The sequence below is a fragment of the Atractosteus spatula genome, chromosome 11 (assembly GCF_055471065.1).
Source record: "Atractosteus spatula isolate fAtrSpa1 chromosome 11, fAtrSpa1.hap1, whole genome shotgun sequence".
Lineage (NCBI taxonomy): Eukaryota > Metazoa > Chordata > Actinopteri > Semionotiformes > Lepisosteidae > Atractosteus > Atractosteus spatula.
The window spans coordinates 3,518,319-3,536,489 of record NC_142716.1 but is presented as its reverse complement, the minus strand read 5'-3'; the positions used below and the strand labels follow the sequence as shown (position 1 = coordinate 3,536,489).

The following is an 18,171-nucleotide window of genomic DNA, read 5'->3' as shown; positions in this document are numbered from 1 at the left end:
CAACAGAGGAAAAAAAAAAGGAAGTTATACTCACAAGTTGGATTGCTGTCATGTATTTTTTCCACCAGAGGTACTTCTGGAACCTGGGGCCAGCAGCAGACAGTCCATAGTAAAAGTACATGATGACGTGGACAACTGAGTTTACCATGGCGTGGAATGAACCCATTCCCCCTGCAGTAATTATGAAAAACATGCAAATAGTATAGTTCTCACATTCCGCAGATACAATACCTGTCTGGCTCTGGCTTGTTTCCGTATCCCATGAGTCCCAGCTGGAAAAAGAGAATGAACCGCAGAACCATACAGAACAGACTTCGGTTTGGGCCCGGAATTTGAAAACTGAGCTTTTTTGTCGTTTTTGCTCACATGTTCCTTCTGTTGCCTGAATAGAAGCATCGGTGTATTTCAATTCTTAATCTCTTTTGCCCCAAAAGAAAACCATGCGAAAATGTGACTTTTAAATTCTGGAATTTCATCTCTATTGTACTTATGTACTGTAGGTTGTAAAAGAAAAATCTTCAGATATCAGCTTTTAAAAACCAGGCCTCAAGAAAAGCAGTCTGCCTTGTTGTAGAAAGTCCATGTTAGTCAGGTTTCGAGGAACAGCTACCGAAAGGGTATACCATGAGCATCAAGTACTCGTGTCTACTTATTCCTTTGAACACATCACTAAAATAGGAGCCTGCTCTATTCTGGCTACTCAGTTACATTCACAGTTTTTTTAACCTTTGCCCTTTAAAGAATGTTAGAGACATTAAAAAGTGGCCAACACCCAGAGTCCCATTTCCGCCAGTAGTTTTATGAACTCTGATATAAACAGTGGTGGGTTTTGACCTCTGACCCCAGTTATGTGCAGATTGATATCACAGGAGTGTCTGCCGTGTTTATTCGCAGAAACCCAAAACAATGGAGAGAAAACAAATCTGCAAGTATGAGAGGAAGCTGTATGAAAACCCACCCCTGTTTAGATCATCTCTATACTTACCCCGATTCTGAAAAAAAAGTGGCACTCTAACTGCTTGTGAAGGAGTAGATATAAAAGGATTATTATGGTGTTAATATTTAAAAATGGAGGCGGAGAAGAAAACGGACAAAAAAAAGTACGTAACTTTTTCAATTCTATTTGGAGGATGGAAATGTGATGTATAAGTGTCAATACAAACCAATACTGTCGATACCACACAATGCGTTATCTGAATTGGGAACCAAAAGTAGTCATTATCCATCTATATTACTTGCTCACTACAATGGCAACAGATCTCAGAATCTTGGCAAGCCTGGACCGGGTCAGTAACGAGTACTGAGAGACCTCTTAGCAAAAACAAAAAGGGGCGGCTGTAAGTGGCGTTGGTGGACCAGTAGGGGGAGCTGTTCCCTATGGAACACAATTTCCAAACCAATGCCTCAGTATGGTGCCGGGGGACACCGCTGAGGGAGCAGCTATTGTTTGATTAAGACATGAAACCGAGCCCCCCGGCTCTTTGGTCATTAAAATCGCGTGGCGCTGCTCGTAAGGGTAGGGGTGTTAACCTCAGTGTCCTGGCCAAATTCTACTCTGGGCTTCGACAATAAGTCCGCCCCTTCATTCGACGGTCTGCCAAGCTGTCAAGTAGTGGGGCCCTTGGGGCAGAATGGCCGCCGTGTAACGGTGGATGAAGTGAGTGTCCTCCTCTGTGTGAAGTACTTCACGATTTAAAGGCCTTTAAAAACGCAAGGCATTAGGATTAAAGATAATTATTTATAACATAAAATACCTCCTACTCACTGGTAGCTATGCAAAATTTAACAATGAAATGCGGAGGCCTCATGATTAAATTAACGAAGGCAGAGTGCTGCCGGTGTTCAGGGTGACATGTGAGACCATGTTTGCCCTTTGCAGCTGCTGTTTTGACTGAACACAGACAGTTCAGGGTGCTCATGCAGGCTGTGCTGCAGGAAGGCATCTGCTGGCTCAAGATGGACTTCAAGATGTGCGGGGTGACTCTGGGGAGATGCCTGCGAGTACTGATTAACACACAATGGCGTAATACTTCATTAACTGCAGTTTGGTACAATTTATGTTTGATTTTTGCTGCAGACCAGATTCCCCCTTGAAACAGAGTTATATATCTATATAGTCTCTTTCCTTTTCGTCAGTCACTTGGAAATCATGCTACTAAAATAAAACACGGTAATCAAGCATCCGGAAGGCCAGATGCTTCTCAGAGGCTCCGAGAGGAGCAGACCAGCAGGGACCTAACACTTACCAGGCGCAATGGTGACGCCCCACCACCAGGTCCAGGGCATGACGGAGTGGTGGAAGATGTGGAGGAAGGTGATCTGGCTGTGCTTCTTCCTCAGGACGAAGAACACCTGTGCGGGTGCCACCGGAACAAGACCATCAGTCACCCCGAAGTCACACCAGCCTGGCACGGCCTAATACCCAAACTGGGGTGATCCAGAGACGCCCTGCTGGTGCCGAACTGCAGAACCGTCGGGCCTTTAGTCGGGTCCGCAGACCTCAAGCCCGGGTCCGGGTCACAGTCACGAGTCACCAAGGTACTGTAAGTCTCAGTCCTTCACACTGTCCGAATTTTGACTCATTGATCTGGCATGTGTATTAAAACAACACGCTTGCTACATTATTTACCACATTTTTACATTTTGTTGTTTAACGGTGAAGTTCTGTAAAGTCACAGCTGCGTCTTTTCTGTAACTGGCCCAATTGAACCAAAAATTCTGGATGATTCCACTTTGAGTATGAGTACTGGATTGGGCTCCTACAAGCCTTAGACATGTCAAACCTTTAACAGTAACTGCACCTGTCCTCACCTCATCTTTGCAATGGTTTTGACATCCATGCAGATTGTGTCCAAAGCAGTTCCAACTGAATAAGCGTAAACTTGACCATTTTTTGCTTAAACAGCAAGTTACATCTGTATGCAACACATCCATATACTCTGCTCTCAGGGTGCTGGTTAATACTCTGCTGGGATGTGGATAATGAGAATCATGCTGATCTAACTTCAGCGGCAGTTTAATTTTATCATACAAATGCGGCACAATGCAAAAGGACAATATGGAAACATCAACATCGCAGTAAAACGAAACGACATACCGTGTCCAGTAGCTCGATAAATTTAGAGAAAAAAAACAGCCAGGCAACTCGAACCATCTGGAGCAAAAAAAGAAAAGGGAATCAGAAAAATGTCATGATGAAACTAAACAAGCAAACCACTGCAGGCATCGTTAGACAAGCAGATGATTTTTCCAACCGATTTGCTGTGGGTAAGGAAGCCAGATGCTGGCTGTCCATAGATGGGTTTTTATTTATTTCTCCACACCGATTAAAAAGCAGGTTAGCATGGGACCTTCCTCAGCCAGCTGCAGTTTCTTCAGCTGGTAGCCACTCATTTATCCTCAAATTTCTACATCACAACTGGTGCATCTATTCGGTTGTCGACTGGTGCCACATTTCTCTGCAAAACGTCTGCTATGTTTCAATGGCTCGTCATTGGGAGTTGCAGCCTGTGCTGAGACTCTAGGGGCCTCTTAACAGTTTAGACTTTGCTGGTGTGAAAGCCAAGCTCCAGCTCTGTAGACCCCATCACAGGACTCCTCTAACCCCCCTTGGGGACTCTTCTTGATGGCGCACACTTGGTAAATTTGTCAATACAGCCCCCCCACCCACTGTCGAGGGCGTAGAGATCAATAACTAAGACACGTCATGCACATCAAGCCATCTCTACACTTACTCTGAGGGCTTCTGGGCTGTCTGAATAATCGCAGAGGTCACATCTCCAGGTGTAGGTGGTCGCCCATCCAGACATCAGAAACTGAAGAAGAGAAAGCACTGTAAGCGCCAATAAGCCAGGAAGTAAGACCTCCAGATTTTCAGGTGTCCGGTCATTTTTTTCTAACACTATCAGTGCCCCACAGACACAAGTGTGCACGGTGTTACGGACTGTTACTGTAATCAGCCCAGCGATAACGCAACACAAAGAGCCTAAACTCTCTTTTCCAAAAAGAAAACATGTCTGGAAGGCTAATACGTGCTCTGTATTCCAGCTGCTGAGTTTTGGCATTTCCTCTTGGCTCACACTGAGCAAAAGCCATTTCTTTCAATCTGGTAAACCTTCAAACCACCTGTGTCCTCTGGGGACAATCAGCAGTCAGGCCTTTCCCTCACGGCTACTGAGCACTTCTGAAACACCAGCAAGGTATAATCGTGTGGATCGTTATTTACTCATTTTAATGGAGGTAAAACTGTGAATATTACCTAAGACAAAGACGATATAATGATATGGGGCAATCTATTATTTTTGGTGCATTCAAAATTTAAAGAAATAAAAAAATATTACTTTTAATAATTTTAATATATGATTTATGCTTTATAATATAACTAAACTAAATTCACTGTTTTAAAATGTAATCATTTTTTCTAGTAAAAAATTAAGTGTCACATTTTCTCTGTATGTTTTTGCTTTGGTCTCATTTAAACCTGGCTTATTGCCAATGACTTCAAATAACTGCTGGAGCATATTTGTACAAGTATAATTGCAATGGTATCAGCTAAGGTATTAGAGTACTTTTACCAGATGCCCTTAACAGCCGAAGTGGGATGTGTGGATTTACATTATGCTGGGGGATGAGAGCATTTCAGGCTGGGGAAGAAGAAAATCTGAGTACTGCTATGGGCAATAACTGCAGCAACGCATTTTATTGTTTCCGACACTTCTGTCCTGGCAAGCAGTTGCTAAATTAACTCTCGAGGCCTGGAAACTATTTGGCTTTTGAAAATGAAATAATAATGCAGTCGAAAGCCGTGGTACACTTTAGCATTAATGTCTTCCCATTACCTCCATAGGCCTGACATGATGTAGTTTAGGGAAGGCTGTGGTACTGTAATAAGTAAAGGGAAGGGCTCTTTGTCCACCACTCCCTTTATGAAATGCGTCTCTGCTTGCCAGTCTGGTGTAACTGTGATACAGCTGTTGTGCAAGATCTTGCACACGGCCAGAGTGAGTTTTCAGTCGCTCAGTATGTGACCAAGAGCACCACGACACGAAACATTTTTTGTTTTTTTGAAACAGAAATATTTTTTTCATGTGACGCGCTCCAATATTTTTCACTCATCCATCACAGGCACACCGACTGTTGGAGTGTTCAACATGCTTATTCATTTAAAAATGTATGAAAGAAATGTCTTTGAAATCAAATCTTGCTCAAGTATCTTTCAGGCTCTACAAGCCACTATCATACAGCTTCCTGAAAATGCTGAACCGGTTATACTAAATACCAAACGGACCCAATTCACGTATTCATTTCATGGCTGAATGATAAAATGTGAATTATGCTGCAGTGTCCCTTGCCAGGTTAATGCAGAACTGGCAGGCCAAAATGCCCCAACACTCAACAATCAAGAAATGCTTCTGATGGATTCGAGAGACTAATCTTTTATTTTTTAAGTGGAAAAGTGAAATAGGAATAACGCCAGGAAGTTTATAATGAATCAGGTTTATGCTTCTCTCGTCTGCCTTGCTGGCATGTACTCAAATAAAAGGAAAATAAATTCCTCTCCTTGCATGGAAATGTGGTGACTAAGGCTAGACCGAGGCACAGACGACACTGGCAGGGGAGCGAGAGAAGCCGGGAGGACAGAAGACCACAGCGCACATCCGGACGCTAACACTCGCACTACAGGTGCTGGTTCCGAGCTGTCCGAAGGAACAACATGCAATTCTGCTAAATAAGCAGTAGAAAACGTTGATACATTTTTAAGGAACTCAACACAGGGAGGACCTGTGTGTAGCTCAGTGGAGAAGCTGCAGGTTCAGAAAGGGGACACAGTACATCGATAACAGGGACAGACAGGTGAGTGCAGAAAAGCAGCTGTTGGATTCCCCGTGAGCCTCACCTCATAGACGATGTAGGAGGACAGGGCGACCATCGAGAAGTTATAGATGATCATGGGCCACTTGAGCTGAAATGGTTTCCTCTTGGCCATGAGGCGGGGTCCCACGTACAGGACGAAGAGCACGTAGGCCAGTAGAATGAGAGTCATCGGGACGGGGCCCTGCATCAGGGGGTAGCTCTTCACCCGGGAATCTGAGGACAGAGCACAGCCTGTCGTCAGCCGCGCCTGGCACTCAGTCACAGGCCAGGAGCGAGCAGGCACCCTGGCCAGCGCAGGGAGCCTTACAACCCCTCCGGAGAAACACAGCTCATGAGCCATACTAATACATCAATAATAATAGAAATGTCGTCCAATACAGAAGGGTCTTATTGTATTAAAAACAAGACATTTAATTATCAAATATCTAATATTAAATTAAATATTACGACACTGTAGTACTCTACAGGCTTTAACTAAAATAAAGTAACTATAATCTGTGACTACTCTTTATGTATAACAGCGCAGGGCTACAGGGAATAACGACTGTAAGGCTCAATGGCAGAAAGCACTGCCAGGGGTAAGTGGAAAAGTCAAGACCCATCGACCCCTCCATTCTTTACTGCTGCTACAGGCCTACAGCAACACGTACAGGTTTAAAAAGGAAAAAGAAAACAATCCTTCAGTTATGGAGTCTTCCTCAGCTCAGAAGTGATCGAGTAATGCTTATACGGTGTTACAGAATCCCAAACTGTACCACACTTTGAAAGACACTGGACCCTGAAGAGAGCTCATACCGGTTTTCTTCAAGAAGTCACGGTACATTTCAATGGCTTTGGTTCCCAGTTCTATTAGCATCCTGACTTCTGTTTTCGGTCTTTCCTAAGGGACTGTCAAAATCAAGGACCTGTGGAGAACGAACAAACCGCATGGTTAGGTTCCCAGACGTGAGAGTAGTTTAACACGGCATAAGCTGTTCGCGATCAACATCTTGTGTACGACACCCAGCTCGTGCTGTGAGCAAGAAACACCCTGTGATCAGGTGAGTCTTAGGAAGAAACAGAAGCTCAGTGGCAAAGACTTTTTGTTAAAATGGGGATAGCTTTGAAATCAATGAAGAGCTAAGCCTTGTGGCTGAGAATCGGACAATCGGGGCATCCCTACTAGTCACAGATAAGGCAGCGAAGGGACGCAGCAGGAGAAAGATTCATTCAGGGAGACACAGTGTGACACATGGTTTACAGAGCTCACTGGTGGAAGCTACTAAACTGTCCTTCCCGAGATCGCGCCACCGACACTCTTTCAGATACTGTAATATCTCGTGTGTGTAAGCTGATCCGCGAAGAACTACAAAACAAAACTCCGTGCGTGATTCCATCTCGAAGCAGTTCTTTAAAAAAGAATTAAAAAAGTGAAAGGCTCTTCATTTACTGGAAGAAAAACATGACCCCCCCGCCCTTATAAAATGATGTGTGTGGCTCCTCCAATTAATAAGCAGAGACTGAATGTTTAACAGAAGACAGGCCATTTGTTTATTTCAGATTTATGTCCCAGCCAGGCACACTCACGCTGATGAGTGTGATGGATTAACTTTCTACACGAATACCCACAGCCTGCTGACATAAGGCTTTTGAAAACCTACTAGACACACTGGCCTGTTGGAAATGATATTTTATTTTTTAAATTGGGTACAAAGTCCCTTTTCCAATCAGGTGACGGGCGATGCCAGGGTTGTGTAGCTGCCTGTTTGCTAAAACAGCCAGCTGTCGGACTCCGATGTTGTGATGTGCTGTGGATAAGAAACAGTGAAAAACATCTGAAAAGGAAATGCAGACAGGCGAGACTACTCAAGGGAGAGTAGAGACAGAAACCCGCTTACTTTTTTTAATTGCCCCTTTGAGGGCAGGAGGAGGAGGGAAGAAATGTTTTTTGAATATAAAAAGGTGGCTTTCTCTGTAGAAGCTACCTGTATTGAAACCTGTCACAGGCTCTGAAGTGCAACAGCCTAAAAGAAAGAGCAGCGCCCTCATTATCTTGGAAATAAAGATAATGAACAGACTCATTACAGATAACTTATCCAGCTCCAGCACTTCATCTCCCTGTCCCCATAAAAAAACCCAAATCTTATCAGGCCAAACAGCCTGCAGCTGAGCAGAGCAGAGACCCTGCTCGTGCTTGAGGAAACGGGAGCAGCAAATCACTGTGACACACCAGAGTGTCGGTGGAGACTTCCAAGGGACAACCCGCTCCGCTCCCAGCCCACACAAACACACCCGGCCAGGAGCGCAGGGCGAGGGCCTGTGCCCCAGAGCTGCTGTGCCAGGGCCGGCCCCATGCTGTGGGCCGCGCAGAGCACGCAGTGCCAGTCAGCAGGCGGAGCGAACCGGAGCCTGGAGCTGCCAAGGATGAGGTCAGTGGGTTCGGCTTCGGCGGGGTGTGATTCCACAGGCAGGCGGGTCTGCGCTGGGAGCTGGGAGCTAGGAGCAGCAGTGCAGGAGGCTCTGTTACAGAGGGCCTGCTCTGGGCATGACTCAGGAAATCAGCACACGGGGCCAGAGTGCAGTGCTCCCGTATGCTTCTTTATCAGCTTACAACTGCTATTTGTGGTCTAGCATGAATCTGCTGGGACGCCATCTCAGAGCCCCCAGAAGAAGATGACGTTTGAGGTCTTGTACTGTAACTGGTAGGAAACCAGCCTTGGTGTGTCTTACAGTTTGCTCTTGGGCCGGGCTGTTCTTAACTGACCCCTGAGGACAAGGCCTGACACTGGAGAGCAGTGGGACAGGAAGATAACCTTCAGATCTGGACTGACTACCTGGCACCAGTGGGGAGGAAAAAAAAAAACAACCTTCCAGCTTGTGTCCACTTTGGAACTGGGAATGGAAATAATTAATGGGTCCCTAAATGACCTATGAACTTCCAAGTGAAATATTCCAACTTTCTTTTAACCCTTCATGGCTGGAAATGTTGTTGCAGTGTAAAAACAAAAGGTGGGCTCATCCATTGTTGGGACCCTGCCTTTGGTAGATAAATAGGTTGGAAAAACTTTTTATTGTTGTACAACAATATTTACGGCCAGAAGTAGTTTGGTATTCGAGCAGATCTCTCTGCACCTGTGTTGAATGTATTCAAGTCTCTTACGAATTAATGTATTGCCCTCTTCAATGATTCAGGAACAGTGTCTCCAGTTTAATTAAATAAACCATTAATGTTATGTCATGTGTGGTGCAGAGTGTGCACATGAATATGGCTGAGATTCAATTTTACAAGTGGCAAGATGAAATCTGACCAGTCTGCCTCGACTCTGGTGCGTCCCACCTTTCATCACAAGCTAGCAGTCCCACCAGGAAAGAAGTTCAGATTCAGAGTTCATAGACTTTCTCTACTGGTAGGACTTTCAAGTCTCAACAGGCTATAAAATACTCAATCACTGTCCGGTAACTACATCTTTTCTTTCTCAGTAGCACATTCCCTCTGTAAGACAGAGCCAAAATGAATGGATGGGGAAATCTAACCAGGCTATTTCTATCTTCCATGCATGATGATATTTTCCAATTCCAAAAACACAATGAAACACATCCATGTGGAAGATGTGCATGCGCTAACCGCAAAGCATATTAATTAGTTTATAAGTATTTGAACAGCTGTCTAAATTGACAGGCCTGAAAAACACATAATCAAACAATTGGAGCTACGCGCTGCAGTTCGTGAAATATAGTATAGCTGCTTTGTAGATAAGCACACATTAGGGAGAGCAACGAGGTCAGTACCTATTATGACAGCACAGCATAGACAGGTGACATGTGCCTGCACTAACCACAATTACCCTAATTATATAGCAATTTGATAAACGTTATTCCAATCCCAAGACAATGGGAAAAGTGGCCGTTTTTCCAATCTACCAACTAAAAGCCACACACTGTTCAGAAGCCCATTGTTCAGACTCTCCCACGTACCCCAGCCCCAATGTCACAACGCAAAGACAAGCCCAAACAACCACGTTTGTCGAATGGAGACCAAGACGAATTGTTTTTCTCTGTTTTGACAACAGCTCTGTCCTATTCTCTCATGCTGCCAGCTGTTAAAGACTCCCATTGTGTGCAGAGCATTAAGCTAACGGGGGGATATGTCTGTACAGAGTCCAGTGAGGATTTAACACAGACTCTGTCACATTCAGACCCTGCTGTCTGCGCCACACAGCTGCAGCTCTGACCTGCAAACTCACAGCAGAAAACGTCTGACATGTGGATCCTTCCACTTCCCCTTCCCCTGTACGGAACCGGAGCCTCAGGCAGCTGCCATTACCACAGTTACAGCACCTCCTTACCCAAGCATCAGCATACTGCGAGGAGGTGTGTCACTGGAACAGACACGCACATTGTTGCATTATGTAGGACAAAGGTGACAGTGAGGCCAGGATCTTTAACGCTGTAGCTAGGACAGCAGCATCTCCCCCCTTGGACCTTATTGAGAGGAAACCTGCAGAGCTATCCTGTCACTGCCCAGAAAACTGCCCCCCCCCCCCCCCCAAACCGGGACGCATGCTGCCCTCTCCCTTCCTGCACGGGGGCCACACCCCGAGACGCTGCGTCTGCAGAGATCGAGGCCCGGAGCCGGCAGCGGCAGCGGCGCTCAGGAGCGGCGGGGAAGGAGGGGGCCGTTACAAAACCGTCAGCCTTAAACTGTTCGATCTGGAAAACAAAAAATGAACGTACCCATCCAATTCACAGAGAACCCCCCCCCCCCCGAAGAAACAAAAACGAATACGGACGGGACTGTTGCTGAAGCTGCGGTTTTAAAACAAGGTGGTTTTCCAGCCTGGAGAACCTGACCGGACCTGGGTTCATTCCCAACCCGGCCTGAGAGCCCGATTTCGGAAATATCCCTTGTGCAATGTGTGGGAGTTATGATACAGATCCAATGCATTTGCAATGATCACTTCTCCACACCCATTCGTGGGGGTAATGGATTGTCACCAGAGCTACACTCAGACTCAGAGCGCTGTGGGGGATGCACCTTGCACGCCAGAATCGCATTTGCCGCAACACGTTAAAACGCGTCGCAAAGCTTCGCTCAACCTTACTGCAACTTCTCGCATCCTCTAAAATGTCCGTCTGACCTCTTCTTTACATGATTGAGGTAATATTCAAATTATTCAATATTCCCATGCACTTTCTATTGGGGGTGTTTTGAGTTTCCTTCTGTGACACACACTGCAATTAACCCTGATTGCTTACAAGCCGGTGTCTTCTCCACCCTACTTGGCCCAGGGATGGGGTATTTGATCCCTTGTTGGTTGCAAGCCTCTTCATTATTGAGGCCAGAAATTGCCTAAAAACGGAATGATGCCAGAACGCTCACTCTGACAGCAGGGAAATGTACAGCGAGCACAGAAAGAATTGTCAGCTCCACAACAGCTGAAATATATGACCTAATTTCAGCAGTGCTATAAATCCAGACACTGAATCAAATGTTTTATTAATACGGATGGATTGAGAAGTATGGAGGGAACTGTTCCATACAGCAGGGATGCGTGTATAAACGCTGACTCTGTTAGTGCTCATTACTCCAGACCTCCTTGCGTCTTGTGATCTAGCGCGTCCCCGCAGTCTATAAACTTTCTTTAAGGGTCACAGCCCTGCCTGGGGAAGGAAACCTGCAAGCTGAATGCCTCCATCTTTTTCATTCGATCTGAATGGAGCAAGACCAAACAGGGATCTGTCTACGACACGCTCACATCAGAGCAAAAGCAACGTATGGCTTCCTGCTGTTGTGCTGCCACCCTCTCCTAGTTCGGAAAGGTCAGGTCCAACCGGCGCTTGAAAAAAAGAGGACAAAGTGATACCGAGAAGTCTTCCAGTTTCTCCCTCTCCTTCTCAGAATCCTGATCAGAATCACACTGCAGGGCCCAGGTGCTGATATCAGCCTGTATCGCCGATTAAGGTCAGCTATGCCACACTGATAAGTCCTAATAAGGGCAAAACAACTGTATGTGGCTGCTTACTTTGAATTACATATGCAAAAAGGTAGAATGTTGCTTGCAGCATTGTGCTTGGGCAGAGTGCTAAGTATTATTCCTAGCCAGGATTCATTTAATAGAAAATGCATGCTGCGTTTCTACATAAGCAGCACAATTTACAGTTTACACAAGAAAGATGTATGATGAAATACAAAAAAAGTATGACAAGAGAATCATAGTCATAGCTTTAAAAATAGGCAGTGTTACTCAGTAATGTTCTTTTATCATTGAAAAAAGTTTTAAAAAGAGCATGACTAGGAATTGGTGCTGTACCACTACAGAACTAATGAATCCATTAAAAAAGGCTCCCATAACTCCTGTTGTACTCCTGAAGAGATGGTCACATATATAACAAGCAGAAACTCTTTTGTCCCTTGTATTTTACAGTTTACATATCACTTGTGCTAACACAGCCAATTAGGAACACTGCAAGCCAGAGAGCTGTCTCATGGTCCTTCAGACCCATTCAAAACTCAAACCAGATCTCCACTCTTTTCAGGACTCCTGGATAAAAAGCTACTAATGATCACTTACCACTTCAGTACCAGGTACAAATAGTACATTGTAAGGGTACAATTTATGACCTATCACAGAGTCAACCTTAAACAACAAGGAGTGGCCTGAAGGCATGGAGTACTTAAGACATGTGAGGCCCACATGCAGAGCTTTGCAAAACAAGGTCATGAAGACTGTTTCGTACCGTACCTTTCTAGCGCAGTTAGAAAGACCCCGATATTAAATTTCCAGGTGCTGCAGAAAGTAAACCATTCTGAAATACCCAAAACAAAAGATACAGTATGTGGAGACAGTATACTGTTCTGAAAACGGAACAAAACACTGTCTACATCTGAAATATTTATCCTCAGCTTTTTGAAGATTACAATAAACATAACGGCGGTCTACAAAGAAAATGGAAAATGCTTCAAATTTCCAAAACCGGCACATGCAGTCTGGCTCCACGCCACAAAGGAGGAGCGTATACAGTATTACTCACACAAAATCCTTTCTTGCAAAAATGTGAGTTCACACACCCTGATAGAGTCTAAAGCCGGCTAGTTGCTAAACAGGAATGAGAGAAGGAGATGGAATGGCCTTTGATACAACTTTGGGTACAATTCCTCAGTACAGAAAAACTCTTCCAAGGGTCCCAACTGTAAACAAGTGATGCTACATGCTATGTCCAATTTACTCTGGAACACCAACAGGCAGTTATTTTTTTTTTAAAAGTGTTGTACTTGGGCACAAGGTTTGGAAAGTACTTTCAGTTTTTGACTCGCTTTCATCCCACTGGTGTTTGCTCGAAGTGCAGTGCAGCGGCCAGGCCCCTCTGTGCTGTACAGAGCACGTTTCTGATCTCTCATCAGGGGCTGTCTGCAATTACTGGTCCCGCTCCAGGCTCATGGGCCTCACACCCACCAGCTTAGATTAGAGGTATCTGGGAGCCTTGTTTTAAATTCCTGGCCGTGCGGTCTAAACACAATTCACCGATTCGTCTGTAACGTAAGCAGCATTCAGTGCAAGACAGGCCAGAGTGCTGTATGAAATTAAACACATATGCCCCTTAATGCAGTGTTGCACAAGCAGATTAACGAACGACGATTCTCCCCGGTCACAGGCAACAGATATTTCGTATCCCTGCGCCGCACGTGTCTCCCGCTGCCCACCGATTACAAGCTTTTTCTCAACAGATACGAGTTTCCTGTTCCCTCTTTAGTCTGCTACCACCATCCTACATTACAGGCCTGACAGCTTGCAACACTGCAGAGATACTGGGGAGAAGGAACTGACTGGGCCCCACTAGCACAGCGATGAAGGACCCAAGATGCACTACTAAATTATTAACCCCCCCCCACCACCACCTCCATACACTAAATTACACAGTTCTTGTGAAATTTCTAATTTACTCCAGTGCTGTTTAAAACATTAAAAAAAAAACAATGCAACAAATGAATCCTTTTTATGAGTCAATAGGTGCAGTAATTTAGAACATACATGTACAGTGCTAAGGACAGCTATAACAGTAGCTCTGTAGCTTGGCTCAGGCTGAGTTATAATAAAGCATCATGCTTTTACACAGATGTGAAATAAATCAGGAGACTGCATCACATGGCCTCTCAAGAGTGCAGTGAAATCTGAACAGGAACAGGGTATACCCCCATGCCATTGATAACCTTCAATTGGTAGTTACAGGGACCTGCTTTTAATCTGAAGACCAGGCTGCATGCCAGTAGGCATACAAGTACATGCTTTTTTAAAGACTTAACTTAAGGAACTCCTAGCCTCACCACCACAATTTTTGGCAAAATAAATCCTAATTCCCACTAATGTGGCTTAAAAACTACAAAACATTAGCCCGTGGGAAATAAAACCCAGAGTTTGGACCCAATAGCTTTCAGACGTTACAAGTAAGGAATTTGTAAATGGAATGGGAGAGGGTGGTTGAGAGAGGAACAGAAGAGAAAAGTCCATAGGTGAGCTCACAGTGTGAGTGTGTCAACGCATCAGGGGGTCAGGGTTAATAATGAACGGACCAGAATACGAATCTGCTGGGAAACACTCATCAGCTGCCCAGAAACTCATGAGCGCAGCAGGCAGAGAAATCACAGCCAGGGGGAAGGAGGGAAGTAGAAAAAAACCGAAAGGATAAAAAGTACAAAACTGTAAACATTTCTGAAAGCTCAGTCTCAGTTACCACCTCAAATGCTGGCTCTGAGATTTCAGAGGTCTGAAATGGAAAATAACTGGCACTTCATGCACAAGCTCCATAATATATGCCAGATTCACTACAAGGACTACAAAACAGAACACCGAAAAAAAGCACCGACCACATTGTGCTGGTTCAACAAGTCTAACATCAGAAAAACACCCCCCAACTCTTGCGCCGTGCTGCCTACAAAGTTGCCTTTCTGTATTAAACATTCAGTTCAAAGGCCTAAATTTCAGTTAAGCTCATAGTTAAAGAAAGTAACAGGTAGACAACACGACAATAAAAGCATTCCTAAACGTAGAGGGGAAGAGAATTAAACTAGTTTAAAGTTTAAACAGAGAAAGGGTAAGTCAAGCTGGCATCTCTCGTTGTCTGGTAAAAGTTTCCCATCCGAAACTCACCTGTTTCTTTACTCGCTGTGCTCCGTACAGCTGGGCAAGGCCGAGTGTGCGTGTGGACAGGACTGACCTCCGAGTCCCGGCTCGCTGGAGGCAAGCTGGAAAGGACGGGGAGAGAGGAAAGCGAGGGAGAGAGGGAGAAAGAGAGCGAGAAAAGTGAGAGAGAAACAAACTGACAAAGTGCGACTGGTACTGCAGCCCTCTGTGTCCCCACCCTCCCTGAGTCACACAGGCTGGATGAATAACCGGCTCAGAAATATATATAGAGAGAGAGAGAAAGCAGGCCTACAAGGAAACACACCCTCCTCAGTTTAAACATGCACACGCTGGGGAGCAGAAGAAAAAAAAAAGTTACAGTGTCCGCCCAGCCTCTCTCTCACTCTCGGCACTTGAAGGCTCCGATTCCTCCCCTTTCCCCTCCCCCTGTCTAACCACTGGCTCTGTCTGTGGAAGGTGAGCATGGTAGAGACGCAGAGCTTTCCGACTTGTAGTACTCGGGCCCCGCTCGCGAGAAATCCCAGGCAACTGTGGTAGGATGAAGCTCTCACTGTACAGCAAAGTGCTCTGAAAGGATAAACGAACAGGCCTCTCTTGGCACCCGCAATGGCAAACGGTAACATCTACTGCCCCAGGACAGGGTAATCAGAAATAAGCACACTGGATTCCAGCAGCACTATTTTTAATGGGTGCTTTTCTTCTGACACAGACGTTAACTACCAATCTGTAGTAATGAATTAGGCAGCAGTATTTTCCACAATAACCGTGACTCAGGCAGCGAACCCCAGGGGAACCCCCGTTTTAAATGAATGCTTCTCGCAGACAGCTCTCTGGGGAATTGAGCTGTCTGTTTTTACCCCCGTCAGACTAAAAGGTAAGCATGCCCAAGGAACCAGCATCCATGATTTGATGAACACAGCCACCGCATACATCTAGAAGAGTTCGAGACTCCCTCGTGCGAAGAGCTTGCAGCGAACGAAGGAAACGAAGTACATGACAAGTAGCGGCGCAGAGGACGCTAATCTCCCCCATCTCACACTTACACAACCCCTGTGAGCTAAGGGAGAAGCAATAGCATCGCGCAAGAGCAGAGTCATGCTTTTCCTGGTGAGCACGAGCTGTCTGCACTAGTGGAGTTCTACTCCAAGCGCACCCTGGAGTGAAGACCTCCCTCGCTCGGAGTGACTGCTGAGCAGCGTTGTCGAGCAAAGCCGACATTTCTACATACACAAAGTTCACATTTAAACATGCCTTGACAGTAGAAATCAATGCTGTCAATTTTATTCTTTTTTTACCCATTTTGATAGTTTCATGAAGCCTCTGAAATATTATAGTCACACTGATTGGTAATGTGTATTGAACAAGGCTCAACATAGCAGCAGAAGTCTAACCTGTCGGAAGTTTGTGAGAATACTTTCGCCAAAAACTTCCCTCCCTTGGGAAGCTCAGGCTTGGTTGCTGTCCTACTGTAAAGTCCTTTTGCTTTATAAAGCCTGCATACCTCATTCTTTACAAAGTTAAGAACCGCAAACCTCAATGACCACTTGGTGAAGACCGCATGAAAAATCTTGACTGGCCATCTCAGCCTCCAGCGAAAAGATGACCAGATGAGCTGAAGAAAATAGTGCAACCGAGATGTACAGAGAGGTTCCGCATGGAGGACTGGTGAAATATCCAGCAGATGAAGTTCTGAAAAGGCTACAGGAAACGCCAATTAAGGGTCAGCAAAGTCAAAAGAGTGCTCACGAATTAGTGCATGCTGAGGTTTCAATAAATTTGACCGTCATGCATGTGGAGACACCCATAACGATTTGCAACAGATATTGTCTATTCACACAATATTTTAAATTCTGTGGTTGATTTGCATCACAAAAATACCAAACGCACACCAGGGTTACCACGCTCGGTTGTAAGCCACCATTCATGAAAAGCATGAATGAATTCTGAGGCACCTGGAAATATCCACAACTCCTCCCCGTGGAGCTTACTCCCTTACCCCCTGGGCCTGGCACGTCTCTGGAGCCCCGTCAGAGGCTGGGCCCAGTCCTGCAAAGCCCTTTGTGGACTGGAACCACAGCAACGTGCTGCTCTCGCATACGAGCAAGAAGGGGGACAGCACAGCGACGGCTCGACTGTCCCTCGCTCCCCGGCCTCCCTCCTCCCCAGTTCAACTGAACATGAACGTGTTTACTTGAATAGTTAATTGCATTAAAAAAAAAATTATGTAACACCAGATCTGTTTGTGTGACAAAAATAGCTGAAATGCCAGAACAGTCTATTCCACAGCCGCGGGGCCGCTGAATGCCAGCGTGCTGCTGGAGCTGGTTTGCTGGTTTCACCACAACCCAGCTGGTCTGGTCCAACCCGTTTCCCTGGCTGAGCGAGAGGGGGGAGGACGGACCGTCAGAATCCAGCCCCTCGTCCAGGGAAGTGCCAGCGGGATGAGAATGACAGAAAATGACGAACGCGTCAAGAATCAGCACAAAAACAGGTGCGCAGAGAGGCTCCTTCTAAATCCCCAGTGGTTTCCTCACTTACCCAGCAGGTTCTTGTTTCTGGTGTCAAAGGGCCTGCGTCTGCTGGCTGTGACCCGCTCGGGGGGACAGCAGCAGGTGTGGGAGCTTGGCCGGGGCGGTACACCTGTCAAACGGTAACACAAGCGCCCCGTGGCCAGTCCAGGCAGGACAGAAGCCTCCCTTGGAGCAGAAGCGCAAATACTGGGTAGAAACGCAGGCCGTGAAAGCCTGTCCTCTCTTTCTTTCGGGGGACTCGAGCAGAGGATGTGAGAAAAACGGCCACAGGCATCGCAGGTGGCTAGTGGTGGCCGAGGCCGTCACAGCGACGTCGCCTACGACGAAAAGGCTGTCGCTACGCCGAAACCGCATTTCCAACAGGCGCCAAGTAGGAAGAATGATTTAAATTCATAGCGGATTATTTTATGCCCTTGGACCGTGGGATCTTCACACACCCACAAGAAAAGAAATAGCCCATTTTCTCTTCGACGTGACTCGGATTCCACAGACATGACTTTCGACTCGCACTCCAAGGGGAAAATATTTTACAAGAGGCTTCCCAGCAGCGCGGGGGCTGTTGCGAGTAACGGATTAATGGAGCCTCGGCTAAAAAAAGGCCGGTGAATGCAGGGATCCGTTTGCTGGCTGTCCGGCTCGAGCTGTTC

The 18,171-nt window shown here is 45.9% G+C and overlaps 1 protein-coding gene across 5 annotated transcripts in view; it reads right to left on the bottom strand.

Moving 5' to 3' along the window:
- Positions 1-18,171, bottom strand: part of elovl1a (ELOVL fatty acid elongase 1a) — a 31,038-nt gene that overhangs the window by 2,681 nt on the left and 10,186 nt on the right. For 2 of the 5 annotated variants that reach the window (XM_088927377.1, XM_088927376.1), the window contains 7 exons: positions 15,000-15,094; positions 6,670-6,779; positions 5,897-6,087; positions 3,735-3,815; positions 3,098-3,154; positions 2,247-2,352; positions 35-171 (listed from right to left, as the gene is read on the bottom strand). In XM_088927377.1, coding sequence (XP_088783503.1) covers positions 35-171; positions 2,247-2,352; positions 3,098-3,154; positions 3,735-3,815; positions 5,897-6,087; positions 6,670-6,730 — 633 coding nt within the window. In that variant the 5' untranslated portion in view covers positions 6,731-6,779; positions 15,000-15,094. Of the gene's footprint in view, positions 1-34; positions 178-2,246; positions 2,353-3,097; positions 3,155-3,734; positions 3,816-5,896; positions 6,088-6,669; positions 6,780-14,999; positions 15,095-18,171 lie in introns of all 5 variants that reach the window. The other 3 variants (XM_088927374.1, XM_088927378.1, XM_088927375.1) reach the window with 3 other exon arrangements.